The 20,931-nt window shown below is 39.8% G+C and overlaps 3 protein-coding genes across 4 annotated transcripts in view; 1 reads left to right on the top strand and 2 right to left on the bottom strand.

Annotated features, from left to right (window-relative positions):
* The first annotated feature begins 1,025 nt into the window (after positions 1 to 1,025).
* On the top strand, positions 1,026 to 5,943 carry rfc5 (replication factor C (activator 1) 5). The gene is made up of 11 exons (XM_046034720.1): positions 1,026 to 1,180; positions 1,786 to 1,850; positions 2,265 to 2,401; positions 2,544 to 2,623; positions 3,256 to 3,329; positions 4,175 to 4,334; positions 4,512 to 4,593; positions 4,735 to 4,864; positions 5,222 to 5,299; positions 5,493 to 5,547; positions 5,701 to 5,943. Exons 1-11 carry the CDS (start codon positions 1,134 to 1,136, stop codon positions 5,798 to 5,800), a joined length of 1,008 nt encoding a protein of 335 aa, XP_045890676.1. The 5' UTR covers positions 1,026 to 1,133; the 3' UTR covers positions 5,801 to 5,943.
* A 513-nt stretch (positions 5,944 to 6,456) lies between these two features.
* Positions 6,457 to 13,062, bottom strand: wsb2 (WD repeat and SOCS box containing 2). Its single transcript, XM_046034719.1, has 9 exons — positions 12,853 to 13,062; positions 12,494 to 12,662; positions 10,813 to 11,015; positions 10,598 to 10,729; positions 9,545 to 9,645; positions 8,510 to 8,706; positions 7,778 to 7,867; positions 7,486 to 7,602; positions 6,457 to 7,053 (listed from the first exon to the last, which is right to left on the bottom strand). Exons 1-9 carry the CDS (start codon positions 12,890 to 12,892, stop codon positions 6,843 to 6,845), a joined length of 1,260 nt encoding a protein of 419 aa, XP_045890675.1. The 5' UTR covers positions 12,893 to 13,062; the 3' UTR covers positions 6,457 to 6,842.
* A 1,063-nt stretch (positions 13,063 to 14,125) lies between these two features.
* Positions 14,126 to 20,931, bottom strand: part of vsig10 (V-set and immunoglobulin domain containing 10) — a 13,540-nt gene continuing 6,734 nt past the window's right edge. For both annotated transcript variants that reach the window (XM_046034712.1, XM_046034711.1), the window contains exons 4-9: positions 19,006 to 19,296; positions 16,964 to 17,248; positions 16,547 to 16,660; positions 16,425 to 16,437; positions 15,050 to 15,192; positions 14,126 to 14,961 (exon numbers count right to left, since the gene is read on the bottom strand). In XM_046034712.1, coding sequence (XP_045890668.1) covers positions 14,867 to 14,961; positions 15,050 to 15,192; positions 16,425 to 16,437; positions 16,547 to 16,660; positions 16,964 to 17,248; positions 19,006 to 19,296 — 941 coding nt within the window. In that variant the 3' untranslated portion in view covers positions 14,126 to 14,866. The remainder of the gene's footprint in view (positions 14,962 to 15,049; positions 15,193 to 16,424; positions 16,438 to 16,546; positions 16,661 to 16,963; positions 17,249 to 19,005; positions 19,297 to 20,931) is intronic.

The raw sequence follows: 20,931 nt of genomic DNA, 5'->3' as shown, positions 1-20,931 counted from the left end.
CAAAAAGGTTGGCAACTACTAAGGTATTGGGTGGAATAATAATGCAAATGCCAGCTTAACATGCTCCCCCGAAAAATATGCATGTACATCACTTATAAAAATAAGCATCTATGAATGTCATCACAGTATTGTTAGAAGAAAAGTTTTTCTATATAACTGAATATGCATTTATAAGTCAGTGGAGAAAATGTTTGTGCAACTCTGCCTTTCTCCTCTCATCTCAAAGCAAAATAAGGTTTAAATGATATGAAGATTATTACAGAATTGCATGTAGGACCCGCTGTATGTCAATTAGACACTTAGACACTGGACAGTTAACTCAAGCCCTCAGATCAAGTTTTTTTGAGTCCCTTGTATCTTAAACAGACATTTTCACATGATTCCAAATCAAGAATTGCAATACAAAAAAAAGGTACTATTTATGGAGTTAATAGAGTTAAGTTAATTTAATAGTGGAGTGATTGGGCTTTATTTTCTTAAATTTGAGTAAAATCATGATGAGTGTGTGTAGAATTCTAAGGTAAAGACAAGTCTATAGACTTTTAACTTTTTTTGTTGGATCAGTAGCCTACCATAACTAACTGATCATAACAGTGATGAAAAGGACTTTATGAATCCCAGAAAAATTTGCTCTCAGGGAGATCTAAAGTGTTCACAGCAATATCTTCTCTAATGAGGCAAGGGACGACACAGGGGGAAATTTATACTACAATTTCTCTGTCACCTGCAGAGGCTTCAGCTGAGACGACAGGCTGCTATAGAGAGAGACAGATAGAGAGAGACAGGACAGCATATTGAGCTGACTCTTGTTTTAATCATTTTAATTTTAACAGCATTGTATCAAATATTTTCAAATATACATTTATTCCAGAAATGTATAGACCACAATAGTTGCGCATGCATTATGCTTTTTGTAAAGTAGCATCTTGACGTTCTTCCACACACTTTTTACAGCGGCCGGTCACGTCACCCATACCCGGCCCATAGGAGCCCACAAAGTGATCCGATTGGTTGTACGTCGTGACGTTTACGTAGGTTTTGTCGTGGAGAGCGCCAAACACGGCCACCAACATCAAACTGTGAAAATAAAGTATTTAACCCCGCTTGGAGCTAAATTCACAGTTTATGAACACATGGCTTCCACAAGTAAAGCACCGTTACAGACTAGAAACTTGCCATGGTGAGTTGAAATATGTTCTTTAACACAGATACCTAAGAGTAGTTCGTGCTAGCTAGCTAATTGTTAACCTGCCTACTAGGGATTCAAGCTAGCAGCTCGACACATTATGAAGATTTCTGTCGACTAAGTTAGCTTATCTAGTATTTACAAATAGCTCTGGTAGTCGTCGTACTTGTAAAACGAATATTTTACAAGCAGCCATATGAGTTTCTCTTTAATTCGGCATATATAACGTTAAGTGCTTCAAGAATCGCTGTGTTGTCACTTGAAACAAATGGCTCGTCGGAAATGCTGCAGCCTGAACTGTGAAGCGATCGTAAAGTTGACATATTCTTTGACATATTGGGGTAAAATATAGATGCCGAGTTGAACAGTGTCAGCCAACAATTTGAAGTCTCTTAACGTTGACAAGTGTGCATTGCATATGCAGAGAATTATACTTTTAGGCTCTAACATGCTGCTAATCTGTGATGCTGGTTTGAGATCCTTGTAACGTCAACATGTGCTTGTACAGTAACAACTCGCAAACTTTAGACATTCAGCAACAGGAAGTATTTATTACTGATTACAATGTACGATGTGTTTCTTCTTTCTCCATCTTCCAGGGTTGAAAAATACAGACCGCAGAAACTTGATGATCTGATCTCACACAAAGATATTCTAAGCACCAGTAAGTATGTGGACTGCCAGAATCATCATCCCTAAAGCCTCAGCACAACAGGGTTCATCAATTACACGTTAACTTACATGTATGGATAATAAATCTACTGCTTCATTTTTTATCACATTTATAGCTCGAAGCCACCAAATAGTTAATACATATGAATTACAATTGTATAAGATGTCTGTGTAGGGACAATCTTCCCGGCTGTCTGTCAGTGTAGCTGACTCTTGACTCTCTTTTGTTTTCTTTTGTTTTTACTATAGTTGTACTGTAAGTGCCATTAATTATTAACCGTATGCAAGCAACAGGTTTCAAAGTTTCCCTCATGTTTTAAATTAATTGTACATTCAAAAGGAACACATCATATTCAGAATGTAAATATAATGTCCTTGTTTTTACTACTGTTTTCCATCTCTTCAGTCCAGAAGTTTATCAGTGAGGACAGGCTTCCCCATCTCTTGTTCTATGGCCCCCCTGGAACGGGCAAAACCTCCACCATCCTTGCCTGTGCCAGGCAGCTGTACAAGGACAAAGAGTTCAACTCCATGGTGTTGGAGGTACACTACCCCTGCCCATGCCAAGCTTTTGATTTATTGGGATGTGAGGGCTTCTGTTTCTCTTTGCGCCTGACATAATCAGTGGTTTAGAAAAGAGACACGACACCTTGTGGGTCTTTTGATATTGATTTTTTTTTTGCAGCTAAATGCATCAGATGACAGAGGAATTGATGTTGTACGCGGCCCCGTTCTGAGTTTTGCCAGCACCAGGACCATCTTCAAGTAAGACTAAAACTCTACATCACATCACATACCTTCTTTAAGGATAATATGACACAGGGTGTTCCCCAGTTCATGTAAGGGTAAGAAAGCCTAGGGTCCCAGCCTTTGACTCACTAAGTTAACTCTGACGCAGTTGCCTTGATATGGCTAAACTCTGGTCCATTTCCTCTGCAATCCAAGGTCAAAATTAGATTATGACCTTTCTTCCTTAGCATGTGACTTGACTGACACACAGCGTGACTTAGGCTAACTTAGATAATCACTGTCTCATCATTTTGAACTAATATCCAGTAGAACCTTCACACATATATAGGGGGGTGTAGAAGAACCTTATTTGGACACGTAGTGAATCTCAGTAGGTCTTGTAAGGATAAATACTCCCCATCAGGAAGACACCTTGAGATTTGGGTTCGGCTCCACTCTGTGTCCTCACTTTCTACTGCTGTTGCCTTTCTCCTCAGCCGAGCTTCAATATCAGGACATCCCGAGTTTCCCGAAACCTTGTCTCATGAGTTGACGAGCTCACAAGAATTTCCATCACACTTTCAGAAATGTTCTTAAATCTCTTTTATCTGCAACCCATAACTTCAAGGGGTTTTATTTAAACTGCTGCCTTTCTGTCCGTCCCCCAGGAAAGGCTTCAAGTTGGTGATACTGGACGAGGCCGATGCCATGACCCAGGATGCCCAGAATGCACTGCGGCGAGGTAAGCCATCTGTTCGGCCGGGCGTAGCCCACTGTGAGCCACACGGCTCACTGAGCAGCCAGGCAATTTGGCTGCTGGTGAATTACATCGTATCTACTTGTACACCCTGATATTCATCTTAAAAACCATCTAAAGATTTGGTTTTAACTATTGATCGAGTTAAACAGGAATGTTGTGTCTTTGGGAAAATCATCTAACATAAACTTGTGTGATCATAGAGCGTGATGATGAACAATGTTGTTTTGTTCAGAGCAGGCCAAACATACACATTTTATATTATATAATATTATATATATTATATTGTGTGTATGTGTGTGTGTATATATATGTATGTATGTATGTATATATGTATGTATGTATGTATGTGTGTATATGTATGTATGTATGTATGTATGTGTGTATATGTATGTATGTATGTATGTATGTGTGTATATATATGTATGTATGTATGTGTGTATATATATATATTGCTAATAAACTTGAACTGAAAGCTTAAGTTAATATTTTTTAATGACCACAATGTCTCACTTGATGAATTTGTTTTCATTACCGTCTGCTCAGTTTGTATCAGACAAATGCCGCACATAAACATTTACAAACATACAGTATGTGGTTTGTTTGTGAAGTAATGTGTGGATATTGACAGAAAGAATGTCACATGATGAATGTGTTTCTTACAGCAGCTGGAAAAAGAGGTTAAGTGAGTTGTATGAGAGAACTGTGGCATGTCAGAGCTGATCGTATTTCACTTCTGGGTTCTTATATGCAACGTACCTTTCACAGTTCTTTGTTACATTGATTCTAACTTGCGTCCATCCCCCCCCCCCACCACCACTCTGTCTCAGTGATTGAGAAGTTTACAGAAAACACTCGATTCTGTCTGATCTGCAATTACCTGTCCAAGATCATCCCGGCCCTGCAGTCTCGCTGCACCAGGTTTCGCTTCGGCCCGCTGTCCCCAGACCAGATGATCCCTCGGCTGGAGCATGTAGTCCAGCAGGAGGGGTAAGTGTGTGTTTGTGTGTATGAAGGGGACTGTTGTGAAGGTTTTTAATTTATGGGATGACAGTTTGACAATACCTTTTTATGTTTAAATATGATGCATGTTTATACACATGTAGTAATACACAGTTTAGTTTAACATTAATCTGCCTGTTGATTGAGTGAATCTTTTTGTGGCAGTATTGACATAACTCCAGATGGAATGAAGGCCATTGTGACCTTATCATCAGGTGATATGAGAAGATCACTCAACATACTGCAGGTACGGCCAGAAGCTCATCCTGTCGCTGTTCTCTTGAAGTTTCAGTTTTTTCAATTCATACGGTGTTAAAATACATTATCCTCGTTTTTATATCATAGAAGAATGAACTATATTAATTGCATTCCACCTCTGTGATTTCAGAGCACCAGTATGGCCTATGAGAAGGTCACAGAGGACACAGTGTACACCTGCACAGGTCACCCCCTCCGCTCAGACATAGCCAACATCCTCGACTGGTCGCTCAACAAAGACTTCACCACAGCGTACAACCGTATCCTTCACCTTGCCTTGTCCTTCAGGATATTTCACTGAGGAAGCTTTACTGTAGATTAATCTCTCTATATTTATGTTCTGTATTACCTAAAGCTAAACATCCTGATGTTGCTGTATATTCAGTGCATTTCTTTCTTGCAACTGATAACAGAAGCTAGCTGTAGCTAAATGATCAGTAAATCTGCCATGTTTAAAAAAACATTTGCAAATATAACCCGTGCTTCATGTTTTGCATGATTTAATAATAATAAAAATAAATATAATATAAATATAAACTTTTCAAAATGTATAACAAGACGCCCAGTAACACCAGTTCAGTTTGTGTTCTTGCAACTCCTTAATGCCATCTTCACAGAAATCCTTCAGCTGAAGACTTTGAAGGGTTTGGCCCTGCATGATATCCTCACTGAGGTTCATTTGCTCATACACAGAGGTAAGGCCACTGCAGATGGCAAACCAGGTATTATGTTTTCCAATTCCCAACAATTACTTGACCTGTGGTTGGTATAGACTTGTAGGTTAACTCTCACTGCTCTGGCATTAGCCGATATGTGTTGGTGATCTTTTGCGACTTCAAAGTCTTTCAGTAGTTTGATGAATATTTCCTTTCTTTTCCCTCCTTCAAGTTGACTTCCCTCCAGCTATTCGGATTGTTCTGCTCATCAAGCTGGCTGATGTCGAGTAAGTGAGATCACTCATGTGTCCGAATACGGAAAAGCTCACATTACAAAGTAACATTACAAGTAATTGTAAACAGTCACACATTAACATCATGAAAGCATCCAGATGTTGGGGAAATGTTGTTTCTGGACTTATCATACGTCATCTCCTCAGACACAGGGTCGCCTCAGGAACTGATGAGAAAATCCAGCTGAGCTCCATGGTTGCAGCTTTCCAGGCAGTGAGGGACCTCGTGGTCAGCGAGGCCTCCTAAATACAGTGACCGCTTTACACCACCACAACGAAATACAGTCTCCAGAATGCAAACCGCTTGTGGAGGCAAAACTTTTTCAACAATTCCCTGCTGACTACCATCACTTCTGTTTGTACCACAATTAAAACACAGCTACATCCAGATTTCAGGCGACACTTTGTCTTTCATATCCTACTCTGCCAGTTTGGCCAAAATGTTGTACACTAGGTCCTTTCTGGAAGTGTGTGTATAGGGTTCACCTGTTTATTTCCTCCCTATGGCTGTGGTGAACAATGATACCCTGAAGAGCTGAGAATACCGTAGGTAGATTTTCTCAAATTTTAAATTTGTTTAATGAGTAAGCAGATGCCATTAAGAGTGCCCACGACTGCACGAGAGTTGGTGCACTGACACAAATGGTAGCAGCTATCTGAGTCACTCACATCTGCATACAAACTAAGCAACATAGAAGGCAATCCTTTCTAACTCAAGCACCAAAAAAGATCTATCCTGTGGGCACTTAAAATATGGACTTGGAAAACTATAAATTTAGTTAACCCTTTGAAGGACTTACTGTCACCAATTCATCCATTGAAAATATGAGGTAAACAAATATTAAATGTTAAACATGCCATTAACTGTCATACAACTGAGTAAGAATGCATCTGACACGTACATGTCTTTGAATCTGTTTAATAAAACTATTTCCTACAACTCCAGTTTTTGTTTAACAATTACCATGTGCTGTTCAGCAGTAGTGTATGTGCAGTTTATGAGGGTAAACACAGGAATTAGAAATGCATATACATTGATATTTACACAATAAATTAAGAATATAAAATTGTGATTCGAGTCAAGCATGTTAACAGTGAGTTTATGCATCGTCTTACAAGAGTAGTGCAATAAATGAACTCCTTACTGTAGGAATGTTGCATCTAAAGTCAGTTACAATTAGATCTGTTGCCATTGCCAAATCAAGCATCCTAATCAAACAAAAAAACGCATGACAGTGCTTAGTCACCCGCTGCGAATGTCAAGAGTTGCATTGTGTTAATGTTCATAGTTAACCTTCCCATTCTTCATCTGAGGAGCAGCAGGTGTTGAGGTGGTCAGGGATGTTTCTGTAGGTGAGGTACTGGAGGATCCTCTTGGGGAGGGGCAGTGGCTCCATCTGGTGTGTGGAGACAGAGTGGCGCAGGCTGGATCGGCACAGGTGGCACAGGCTGGGCACCGTCCTGGGCGCTCTCCAGAACCTCACGTGTCCGTCTCTGGTTCTGTTGCAGAAGGGTATCAGGGTACAGTTAGTGTTGCAGTTTAAGGTGGCCACTGCAACTTACACATGCAAACTAGTAAAGGATACATCTCACCTACACAAAAAATTGCAGGTGCAAACACTGTTAAACAGGTTCAAATTGGGCTGAACAATTAAAAAAAAAAAATTACTCTCTCTCTCTCCAGATTATCAAAATTGCCATTTTCCTGTTGAGCAATTCATTTTTTTTTAAGCTAAAACATAATTATAGAGCTAGAGAGTGATATTGTTGCATTTTTCCACATACGAATGGGCGGCAAGAAAATGGGTTAAGTTGTAGCAGTGGGTTAAGAAGAAGTTCTATGGATGTTTTCATGCTTCTTTTTCAACATTTCTGAAGTGTACAAGTGGTACAAATTTTAGATTCTCTATATAAATTCTTGAGGATTTTTACCCTGTGGCGACCACCCCCCCTCGTGGATGGTAGTCACAGCAGAGTCCATTAGAGTCTCGGTCTGGTTTCGTCTGCATCACCATCCCTTTATTTCCCGGCTCCCAGATCCGAAGTGCTCTGCAAACAAGACGTCTGCTGAAATCATTTTATCCAGAAACACTTAACATAACATAAAATAAACTATTTATAAGATAGTCCTTTGCTACATGTCATCCCCTCTGCTCCCGTCTCTCTTCAGCTTTCCATATCCTATCTAATAAAAGGTAAAAAAAAATAAAAATAAACTACTCACCTGTCATCAGTCACGATAGCCAAGTGCAAACCATTGGGGGAGAACTGTATTGCTGAGATTTGGCTTTGACCGTAATCCTCGAAGTAGTCACTGCGGGAAGAAAAAACAGAAGAGTTTTTTAAGACATGAATGTTAATGTTAAACATGGCGTACTTTCTGGGGACTTTATTGTGCAATTTTACTGTGCACTATGTTTCACTAACGTGCAGAGTATAATTTTTTTCTCTTCTCAATATGCCACAAAAGTAAGACTGTTTATTTACCCGAGGATTCTGTTGTGGTATATTTAAGTGGTTTAGAACATACTGCACATGTGAATTATACTTAGAAGGTCCACTGTACATATTAATATAAAATTTTGGCTTGAATGTACTGTATATAATGTGAAATTTAACAAGATCCAAAAACAGTTTGCACCAGATGTAGGACACAAGGACACTTTCTGGCAATGTGTCAGATGTAAACAGTGATTGTGGCAGTGAAGGATGTTTAGGACTCACCCTCCTCGTAAAAAATGGCATTAAAAATAAAACTCCAAATTTCTAGGAGCAAAGTTAAGATTTTTTACTTACTAACTCTACAGTACTAGAGATGCTATTTGTCTTCCTGTAAAGAAATAAAAAGTGCATTCTAAGACGCATTTGCCACCAGTGTGATGTGTCACTCAGTATTAGAAACATGCCTTTTTATTTCCAGTACAAAACATTCAGTACATTTTGTGTGTAAACTTACACCAGTGTGGCCAGTTTCTCTGTAGTGTAGGGGTCCCAGAGGTCGATCCACCAGCTGGAGCCACTGAAGGCTGCGGTGGCGAGCAGCGCCCCGTCAGGAGAGAAGTCACAGGAAGACAAGAGGTACAAGGTCTTATGGGTCCCTCCTGTCAGGTTCCTCATGAATGTATATGACCGCAGACTCCACAGACACACCATCTGATGAAGGTAAAATCACGAAGGGTTAACGGGTCTTAATACCTTGCTGTAAAAAGGTATAAAACAACCAACAAAGAATCAAACTGCTAAACTTTCTCAGTTTTACAGCAACTTGGAAGATAACCTTATTGCCGCATGCTCGTGAGCAACAGACTTGGCCAAACACACTAACAAGCAAACACTGCACTGAAAACAAACACATTAAAAGCTATGAGTAACTTGGTTAAACGTATCTGGACCATCAGTTTCATTCTTGCCTGTCAGACACCAATAAATAAACGTTAATGCAAATACAATCTTCCACATCTGTTAAACCTGCTTTAATGATCAGAAAAACAGGCCTGTGACCAGAAGCTTAAAAAGAAAAACACACTTTCGCTTTCATTCCAGGGTCCTTGAAAAATAAACTTGAAGCAGTGTGAAATTAAAAAAGCCCCATCTTTTCGGCCTAAAAACCACAAAGCCGTGCAAAAGAAAGAGCGCCCCATTTCCCTTTTGCACAACTCTGGTTACAGTTGGAAAATGTTATGGTCACTGATTTGACACAAAACTTATTACTTCCTAAGCTGATGCAGTGAATCTAGATTAAAAAGCATCAAGTAGGAGCATCAAAGGGAGCTTTGTTCCGGACAGCTTGGAGACTTTGGGCATTCAGAAGTATTGTAGTTTTAAATACACGGAGGTAAAGAGTCTAATTACACAAAAATACACAAAACGATTAGGTGGAAAATAGTGTCCTTCAGGATCAACAGTAAATGCAAATGTTTGTGTTTCTGTGTTGCAATATCTGGCTTTGCCATGAAAATAAATCAACATTATCCACAGTAACATAACTCACTCTGTCAAACCTGCCCACAGACGCAATCATGCTGCAGTCTGACGAGACGCTGCAGCAGCTGATCCAGTCTTTATGGCCAGAAAGCACCTGCACCTTTTTACCTACAATAGGCAGATTAAAAGTTTTACTGAGAAGAATGAGACACGCTACATCAGACATCACTGGATACCAAAAAACTCCTGTGTGTGTACATGAACATTTGTTTGCTTTAACCTCTTCCATTCAAACAGAAGGTTTAGTAGTCAGAGCGGGCTGTGACAAAACACAGAGGCGAGGTGGCAAATACACGGAACGAAGCAGAAAAATATTTAACCGACGATTTCAAAACTGAAGTTGCACACATCAGATGCCTATTGCCCACTTTTTAACAATGCATACTGTGAGTCTTCAGAGTGATTTACAACAAACCAGGCAGCCACTGGTTTCAGTCAATATCAATTCAGTGTGAAATTCAGTTTGGTAATAGCTCACAGAGAGCCTTTAATGGCTTTAATGTTTGAGCAGGGACGTTTTGATGTGGGTGCGTTCAAGGATACCCTGACATTTGACAAGTCAGCTGCAGAAAAGCGCAGCATTTATGAGCAATGACAGTAAAACGGAAACATGTTCACCAATAATGTATTATTAGTAGCTTAGCAGCTTCAGAGTTTTCCCACCTGTGAGCAGAGTCTCGTACCTTACTGGCATTAAATGAAACTGGGAAAGGTTGGAAATCGATATTAAAAAAAACAAAACACTCTTAACTAACATTTACCAGATAAGTTTAACAAACAAAATGAATTTATACAAAACACGCTCCTAAATGTAACTGCTCTTTACTAATATTCGCCCTGAATGTCAACAACTGCTCCTTAAACTATTTACCTATGAAACAGTGTGTGCGTTGCATTTAAGTAAACACTTCATATCAGTAAGGAACACCACTCAAACTGTTATCACAAGAGGAGGTGAAAACAAACTCTTGAAGGATTGTCTCAGGTATTTAGTTGTTGAAGAAGCGGTGAGTCTGGACTTTAGTGAGTTTTTAAAATTAAAGCACAAAACTATACGTACCTTTCTGAGCCAGGTCCCAAATCCTCAAAGTCTTGTCTCGAGAAGATGAGATGAGTGTGAGCGTCCCATTCTGGGGGAAGACCAGGTGCCTCACAACCCCTTCGTGGCCATGGAGATCAAATACAGCATTCCCTAAAAATGCATTTCAAAAATCAGCAACGACCGACTCGTAATACCCCGAGTGCTCATAACGTCCTCACCAGCAGAAACCTCACCTGTTAACACGTTCCAGATTTTGATCACGCCGTTCTCCAAGCCTGTGGCCAGAAGCAGGCTGTTGTTCCCTTTAGGTGGTGTTTTGGCTGGGTTTGCCGCTGCAGCTGACTTTGGAGGTCTGGGTCCGAAGGCGAGACCCCACACTGGATGACCACAACTGAAGCTCTTGTCTCCTCGGTCGGTCTCTCCATTCTGACTTTCTCTGTGGGTGAGAAGAGCATCAAGTATGCAGATCCTCTAAAAATCCCTCATGTAGGCGGTGTGAAGCTGGAGTTGGTGACTAACTGATGCTGCCTTTGAGCGCTGTCGGAAATGCCATATTCAGGATTAAAACAACCCAACAGTTAGGTTTAGTAATATCAGTAGGCAAGTCTGGATTTTCTGGCACATTTTTAATTTTAATGGAAAAAGAGAAGCAGCAAATAAAACACATTTAATTTGATTCACTGACTATTGCTTCTGCTACCTCCATACTGTTTGTTTTTCCAACTGTCCCTGCACCATTTTATCAAGGGCTGTTGTGTAAACACTAAAGGTGGTTATCAAACCTCAACAATTGTTTTTAGTATCAACTGAAATGAATGTGAGAAATGTGCTGTGAGATGGGCTAGATGCACACACAAACACATTTACCTTCATTTAAAAAATATTGGTGTTTATATAGTTCTCCATTATTTGTAATAGTACAATTATTCTGTTTATGTACATGTTATTATTTCACACTTGCTCTGGCAAACCGACTGACTATCAAATAGTATTTTAGCTTGAAATGATCCCTAATGGAGACCCAAGGACACTTTGAAATCAATAATTACATGGTTAAACACAAAACAAAAAAACTGTAATACAGTCATGCATTTGTGAAGTAATACAATAAATTCTTATTATTTTCACAGTTAAAGAGTTGCTGCACATTTTTATTTCACTCTAGCTGTTTTTATTTCTTCTTCTTGTTTCTGTTGCACCATGACATCACCATGTCTCTGGCAGTCAAGACACACAGCACTTATGTCACTGATTGATTTTGCTTTCTTTTATTTAATCCTATGGCTATTTATTTCATAAAGTTTCATTTATTTGTTTGTCTCAATCTGTCTGTTTGTTTGACTTTATTGTGTTATTATTGTATAAGTAAGCACATCGTGAGCATTGTCCAATCCAGAGTCAAATTCCTCACCTGTGTACACATACCTGGCAAATAAAGCTGATTCTGATTAACATTGAACACTTTGGGTCTCCATAATATAAACGCTAGTTGAGAAACTGGTGGTGTCAGTCGTTGGGGCACTAGTATATTTTTGACAAGTTAGAGGTCTGCGTTTTGTTTTCCTTTTACTTTTTTGTAATTAGCTCTTAAATAATAAAGTCAAGCATAACATTTAGCCGCGGGGTCCAAGCAATCGGACATCTTTTGAGTAGAAGACCAGAGGAAGACAGGCCTAAGAGATTAAAGAGATGAAAGAAGCCAACCCGTTTTCGAGATAACTGCGAAAACGGAAACTATTACAGCATCACCTTGAGACCCTTCGCTGCTTGGACCTCTAATTAAAGATTGTTCTGTCCCAGTGTGTGGCTTTATCTCTCACACATACAAAAACCACATTCTTCCTACCTTTATTTTTTTAAACATAAGCCAGGGGCCCCTGAATGCATCATGCGTGGATTAAAATGTAAACCTACTCGGAGTCCAGAGGCCAGGCGACCACCCAGACGATCCCGTGTCCCATAGACCAGGCGAACCAGGCTCCGTCCGGGGAGAAGTCCACGCTCCAGGTCTCGCACCCCGCCCGACCCTCCAAGGACGGAGGACGCCTGGTCTTCAGCTCCAGGATGAGAGCCGGGTCCGACGCTGGAGGGGGACGGAAAGGCAACATGAATTCAACGGCTGACAGATTCATGCCTCACCGACCCTGACAGCCTTATCTGAACCAGCTTCCCCTCCCGGGACTACGTTTTCTCCAGACACCGCTGCCTGGTTACGGAGCGTTGCAAAGACAACATGACCGAGCTCGGGGGATATTCATTAAAACGAGACTTACATGTCGGATGCAGCTCCGCGTTGTTTTCGGTGGAGCACATCGTTTCCCTCTTCACATTCTTCGCTTTATCTCTGTCCTCCTGAGTGCGTCCTCCCTGTTTGAGTCCAGCCGTCCATTTGAAATAAGGCAGAAAGCACGTTTATGTCCAGAGACTCCTGACTGTGAGACACTCCGCCTGTTATGTGAAAAATGTGAAACAAAAATGTTCCCCTGGTTTCCTGTTTGAGTCACTTTGTACCATTGGCTACAATGTTGCCCAACGTGGTCACGTTTTTCTTTCATTACGTAACCCCAGTAAGCCATGCCACACCCCCTCACTAAATTATAAAAGCCTACATGTTTACAATCGTCCTTTTTCCACTGTTGACCTGTTATCCTGTCATTATTAAAATATCAAGGTCAGCTCAATTAGTTGAAGTTAACATTATTATTGTATTCCTACCAAGATCCCAATATGAAGACAGACAGAAGGGCAGGCCCTATTTTAAATGATTCTCAAAACATACTTTATAAATCACATATTTATTTATCACAACATTAGTTTAACTTGATTTTATAGCTCAACTTTCTGATTTTGAAAGTCAAGGCAAAAAAACAGCAACATCAAAGAAATATCAAAGGCTGCTGCCATTTTTTTTAAAATAGGCCTAGGACACACAAAAAAGGATTTATGACAAAGTACTGGATGTCCTTTTAATTTACTGCTAGTTAGATAGCTGCAATTGTCTTTTCTTGGGCCACTATCTTTAAAATCCAGATTTAAAAAAATATATATATTTCCTTGACCTTAAGCCCTTGTTATTTTACACCTCACACTTACATCTCTTACATTTATTTGTTATGTTTTTATTTCTTTTAAAATGTATTTTATCCTTTTCAATTTGCATGAAATGTGTTGTGCCGGATGTTTAATGCTTATGAAAGCACTCTGAATTGTATATGGAATGCGCTATATAAAGTCACTTGCATTGTATTGTTTCAAAGGCCTATATGTTTTTAATGTTCTCCTGTCTTTGAGTTTACTGAAAACTGTTATAATATCTTGACAGAACATATAGAACATTTCCGTTTGATAGTTGTATTGTATTGTATTGTAATAGTTGCAGCCTCAAAATATAATTTTTTTGAGGCTGGAACTTTTATATTCATTATTGATGAATCTGACGATTTTGTCAATGAATCATTTAGTGTTTAAGATGTCCTTCACCTATACAGCCCAGGAGGACGTCTTCAAATTCGTTTTGTCTGAACAACAGAAACTCTTGCAAGTACCAAGTATGCAATCATTTCAGCTTTATTTGAAACTACTCAAGGAGAAGTATTTTAAGTGCATGACTCAATATTTATTTGCAGATTGCCAGTGATTTTACTCTCAGATCATCTCACCAATCCCTAGTTTAAATACTCACAAAGAACAAAGTCCTACCCACAATATTGTTATATTACCAATATTGGCATACTGAATAAAAATACGTGATATTTCACGCTCACCATTTACCAGATCTCATGTAAACTTTGCTGGATTCAAGTAATTCCAAGAAGGTGAGAAAAGTGAGTTACGGTGGGTTTTACCCTCTGTTACAAACGCACACAACACAACACAAGACGACTGACTCCCCTGCATTTTTAAAATGTTTCCAGTGTAGAGGTGCACTCTAGATGGGGAGAGTCATAGCGTGTACAATACAGGGTGGAGTTGTACATAAATCAACAAATAGGAAGTAAGATGTAGACAACCAAAGCCATTGTTTCACCACCAAAAAGATGTCAACAATTACATTTTGTTTAAATAGCTTAATTTACTGCATGGATCTCAATATCAGAGCAACACAAAATGCTGTACAAACAAATCAATCATAGAAATAAGCTTACAAAAACTCTATGAAAAAAAACAAAACAAATTTTTGTTGTTTTGTTTTTACACGTGTCTTCCACTGCTTCTGTTCACATTCTCATTGGGAGTAAGTGGTATGTACCTAAAATAAAAACACTTCTCTCAAAAAATACCCCAAACCTAAAATGTTACAAGATCCACTGTCTCTCCCGACTGTACAGTTTCTTCCTGCTGCCGTGGGCTTGTGTCAGCAGTGTCTGCATCCTCATGGTCACCTAAAAACAACAAGAAAGGTCATTTTTACATAACATTTTTCACATTTAATTTAAAAACCGTAAAATCAATGCCCTGATGAGGTCATACTCGATGGCATTCGGTGTATCTGGACCAGCGTTGTGTGGTTTCCATTGGTTAACGGAGGCAGCTGGGGAACGGCATCTTGAAAGATCTGCTCGTCGTCCGACTCCACCAGACTCAACACGTCTCCTCTGTCCTCGTCCAGTTGCCTAGAGAGCAGAGATATTATTTTGACCCTGCTACACATCGTCAAATTTTGCTGATAAATGCATTCCCGGAGCTGTTTTGTGTTGAGTCAATGTCTGTGTCCCAATTCCAAGGAGGTTTAGAGACTGTTGTGCACTCATACTGGGAAAGTAACCAAATTAAAAAGGCACCCTCTGGAGTTTTTCACCACAAGTAGCACTATGGAGCAATGTTTTTAGAGTGGGTCTCTGTTCTGTTTGTATCCCGTGCACAAGACACATGCAGATGATACACAGTCACACTCTTTAACTGATCCACAGTTACCGGAAGTAAGAAATGTAGCAATTCACAAACAAAAGCATGTAAACGATTCATTCTTTCAAAAAGCTGCTCTTGCAAATGTTTTATAAGGAAGAAAATGCATCCAACTCATTCATCAGGCCTCAAGGACACACACAAAGACTTTTGGTGAGAAACACTTAATCTTAACAACATAATGTTTGTTTACAAAGAAAAAAACTCCACAACTACTAACTGCTTGTTGTTGACACATTTATCCCAAAATGTGACTCACAATCTAAAATCAGGAGCTGCTCAGAGCTGGAAAATAAAAATCTAAACCAATGATGATACCACTCTCATGTCTGTATGGATTAAACATAACCATAAACATCCTTTAATATAACATGGTTTACAGCCGCATTGCATTATGGTCTATTGAGGCCACAATAAGTGCAGGCTGTTTTTTCCCCCTTTATGATAGATTTATACCAGTGGGATTACTGAACACTGCTGCCAAATAGTGAGACAAGAGAAAAGTGCAGGCAACTTTATTCAGAGAGTCAAAATCTGATGTTTACCATTGGATCAAAGTGAATTCATTTTAACTTTAGCTTCAATGGTAGCACTGCAACATGACATAAGTATGTTTGGCAAGGTGTAACAAAAATAAACCAGTAAAATAAAAAATGTATAAACTACTGGGCAAGACAATTAAAATTAAACCCAGATTACTGTACATAATGGCTACTTATAATCCCTTAAATCCCTTTAATGGATTGGGTCACTAAAATAGCCCTGCGATGGACTGGCGACCTGTCCAGGGTGTACCCCGCCTTTCGCCCGATGTACGCTGGGATTGGCTCCAGCCCCCCGCGACCCTGTACGCAGGATAAGCGGTTGACGATGGATGGATGGATGGGTCACTAAAATAAGAACGCAGTGCATTTTAGAGAAGTAAATGTGAGATACTCACCCAAAGCCACTTCCTGAAACAAAAATAAGAAATAGTGAAATTAGTATTAGTGGATTTTTATGATTTATACTAGGCTGAGTGGAGTCATTTATGCTTATGTTATAAAGATAAACAAAAGTTACCCAGGCAAATTCGGTGTCGCCTGGAGTAAACTGTTTTAGCTAGGACTGCGCCTGACCCCACGACCAGTGCAGCTATTAAGACACCGATGATTGCTCCTGTGTATGCAGAGGAGGCTGTGGGGACAAAACAAGACGACAGGAGAGGATTATGAAGCAGTAAAAGGGAGGAGCAACAGGTTTATCAGCATTCCACAGGCAGAGTCGACGCCTGCAGTGACTGGCTGGTTTTAATCTCTGGTCCATTCATATTTACTAAGAGCTGCACGTTCAACTCATTGTTTAGCACTCATCATTCCCTCTGACGTTAAGTTTCAATTTGTTTACATTTTCTAAATTTTGAATCTCTCTCTAGCTACTTGTTTCCTGCACATTCTGACCACCTTGCAGCCCAAACCCCTCGTCTCATCCCAAACTCACTCCTCACAGTGAGGTAGACTTCCAGCTCGCGGACGGCGAGGGGGTTCTCACTGCGGCAGAAGTAGACGCCTTCGTCGTCCTTGCTAATGTTGCGTATGGTCAACTTGAGGACGGGGCCATTCTTATCGAGGAAATACTTCAGTCCGGGAACAATGTTCTCCTGCTGGGGCCCTTTTCTCCAGGTGGTGTTTGCGGCGGGGACAGACACAGACTCACTGCAGGTTAGAGTTATACTGGTCGCCTCCAGAGCTGTGGCCAGCGGCTCGCCTTCAGGGAATGGATACTCTGAGAGAGAGGGACAAACATTGAACTGTACCAGTGACTGTTTGGAACCTTTGGTTGAAATATGAACCGATTAATCGATTTTCAAAATAGTTGCCAACTACTCTAAACAATTCCATCAATCGACTGATCAATTAGCTCTTAAACTTTGCATGAGTCAGAAAACCTACCCAGCACCTACTCCAGAGAACAGAAAATGTAAAAATGTACACAAACTGCGCACTGGTAGAATCATTAGGTAGATACACAAAGACACGCCTTGTGTTCAAAGCTAAGACGGCTAACAAGTTAATGCAAACTTATATAGTGTGGCACACGTTTGTGTCATCTCATTGCTTGCGCAATCCTGTCCTGTGGTGATAACCCTTACACTAATAAATGACTCACTAACAACACGTGTCCTGCATGCAGCACTGTGACCTCATGGGCATGATTGTGTCTCTCTGGCTGACCGCTTAATATCTACAGTAAACTTATTATGAGAATATTAATTATGAGAATTCAACAATAAGCGTATAAGCAATTTAATCTTAATGATGTTCTGATGGAGTTTATACAATAAGCATTTAACATCTGAACATCTGAGCCTGAGCTGGCCTGTCTATCAGTTTTCCAAAGTGTTTAGCTTCATAGGAGAAACAGAGTAGACAATATAGATTATGACAGGAGTTTATGACAGGAAGGCCTTCAGGGGAGGGGGGTACATTTGATCAGTAGTATCCACCCCTCATTAAACACATTTTCTCAAATGCTTCTGGTGGTTTCTAGACATGCAGTGGTTTTGGTTTTATTTGACCACAGAAGATGCCATCAACAGTTTTACCGGGTCTCTTTCCTTGGTAGAAACGTGGTTGTTATCCACCCATGCAGACCGTTAGTAACATTAGGATTTGCATGGGTTTATTAGCTAAAGTTCTGAAATATTTGTCTCTGAGATATCGAGCCTCCATCCCAGTGTGATGGAGCATTACAAAGCGCTTTCTATCTGGAATAGCTCTTTCCAGAAACAGTCTGATCTACTTTTCTCTAAATAAATAGTCCCTTTGAAAACTGTCCACGGTGGGTTCTGTGGATTATCCAGAGTAGCAGGGACACTTTAGCAAAGAGAAATGTTTCTTTAGATGTTTTCAATGTAGTTTTTCAGTGCTGTGAATGAATAAATCCTATTAACCTGCATCGCATTAGGGTGGAGGCAGAAATGTCAGAGTTGGATTTCTCAAAGCGTCAGCAGATATACCCACGTTAACCCCAGCGTTATCTGCATGACTAGATAGATACTATACTACAATGTCCCTATAACGGCGGATAATCCACAAAGCTCACTGCAGACAGTTCTTAAGCTGTTTTGAATATTTCTATGTTTCTAGAGCGCAATGCTGCTGCTAATTTTTTTAAATGTTACTTTTCAACAATGTGAGCACCAAAAACAAAACACTGTTCTCCTAAATTGTATTGGCATGCAGGCAGAAACCTCCATAGAGACCTGAACAAATAAAACATGAACTATCTGCATGGCTATATTCATCTGGTGGTAACTGAGAAAATGTGTTTTTTGGGGGGAATTTGGATGAACTGAACCTTTAAATTAAAGTGAGGTCAATACTAAGAGTACTGAGTGCAGGTAAACATCGTCAACAATAGTTGCTCACTGAAGAGTCTCAGTGTGGCTCAGTGGCTTCTGAAGTGGAAAGCACATAAAACATTCAGCAGCTGCACATCTCAGGATTGATAAGAGGCTCATTTCTCCACAACATGCTTACTGAGAATAAACGAACACGACTTCTCCTTTCCTGGAGTGAGTGTTGGGTGCTTGGCCATGCACCTCAGCATCTCCCCGTCGGACAGCATGGAGCGGTTCAGCGTCACTGACAGGTTGTCCGCCTCCCCCAATGCATAGACGTGTCCTGTCGAGCGAGCTCCTTGGTCATCCTGGTCTTTCTCCCATTGCAGCGTCGGGGTGGGATACGCTTCAAACCATGTACAGTTGAACTGGACATGGGTGGGGTCCTCTGTTGGTGCCCACATACACTCAGGATGTCTGTCTGGGGCATCTACTCAGGACAAAAGACATTGCTAAGGAACTTGACAAAAACTAAAGAAAGCAACCTACTATAACTGCCATCATTTAAATGTTAAGCTTATTTAGGACTATCATATCTCAGGTCAGGTCAGCAGACAAAAACTCTTTCGGACTGTGCCAAAGGCCAAATCAAGTGCATGATAGTGACTGAAATTTTGCAGTCGGCATGTAAATGATAAAAAAAAAAAAAAAACTGTAAAAAGATCTCATTTAATTGAATATTTTTCATTCCTGTCCTTTAATAGTCTAAATGTATTATCATCTTGTCCATGGAGGCTAAGTAGTACAGTAGTTAACAGTGTTTATTAAAAGGTGTATAGTAGGTTTCTTTGAGGACAGCATTCACTAATGTTTTGTTTACTTGCAGACAAAGCTATAGACATCAATACTCAAACCTACTACGCTTGACATTAAATGTCCCACCTTTCCCAAAAAGGCACAATACATTACGGGTGGGAATCGTAGGGTACCCCACAATACGATACACAGCTCACGATAACGATAATATCACGATACAGCAATTCTGTGATAATCAATATATTGCTAGACAATCCTAAAATGATACATCACGATATCTGTCTAACGATGAATACAAAATGCCTGTAAAAAGGTTTTCTCTATTTCTTTGCTGCAACTGTAAGAAAACAACACAATTCTGCAGCACACGTTTGTCAGTTTGTAAATTAAAATAACAGAACAAAATTAAAATAATAAAAATTTCTTTATAAAAGGCACATCAAAATGCAAATTCACTGAATTTACTGAATGTTTGGCTGAAAATACAATACACAAATATAAAATACTCCACCTAGTGATAGCTGTATCTTTAGGCCACTGAGAATTAGGGGTTTGAGTTTTGACCCCTTGGGGTTGCTGTAGCATGTCCGCGTGGAGTACAGAGAAGTTCGCAGGTCTTACTTATTTCACACAGAGCTCAGGAAATATATCTACTTTACTACCAAGCATTTGCACAGTATCTCACTCAGGATGTTAAGCATGTGAAGCAAAATGTATAGTTTATGTTAAGATTATATTATTGCGATCCTGATGCTAATGTCCGTTAGCACGATAATGGAGATTCTCATTATACGTTATATTGAGCTAACCTTCAAAGCGCTATTTTTCTTAAAAAAAAATAAAATTGTGTATCGATATGATGGGCTGGAAAATCGATACAGTATCATGGAAAAATGTATAATGATATATTGCTGTATCGATTTTTTGGCACACCCATAGAATACAGTATATGGACAACATTAAAATACAGTAGGGGAAAAAAGTATTTGACCCCTTGCTGATTTTGCAGGTTTGCCCACTTACAAAGAATGCAACAATCTATAATTTTAATCATATGTACATTCTAACAGTGAAAGACAGAATCCCAAAGAAAATTCCAGAAAATCACATCATATGAATTTATAAAAATTGATGACCATCTGATGAGGAAAAACAAGTATATGACCCCCTACCAAACAGCAAGTATTCTGGCTCCTACAAGCCAGTTAGTCTTTCTTTAAGACACAGCCCCAATCCCAACCAATTATCTACATCAAATACACCTGCCTCACCTCGTTACCTGTATAAAAGACACCTGTCAACACCCAAA

Source organism: Micropterus dolomieu, linkage group LG21 (assembly GCF_021292245.1).
Source record: "Micropterus dolomieu isolate WLL.071019.BEF.003 ecotype Adirondacks linkage group LG21, ASM2129224v1, whole genome shotgun sequence".
Taxonomy (NCBI): Eukaryota; Metazoa; Chordata; class Actinopteri; order Centrarchiformes; family Centrarchidae; genus Micropterus; species Micropterus dolomieu.
This window is presented reverse-complemented; position numbering and strand designations above follow the sequence as displayed.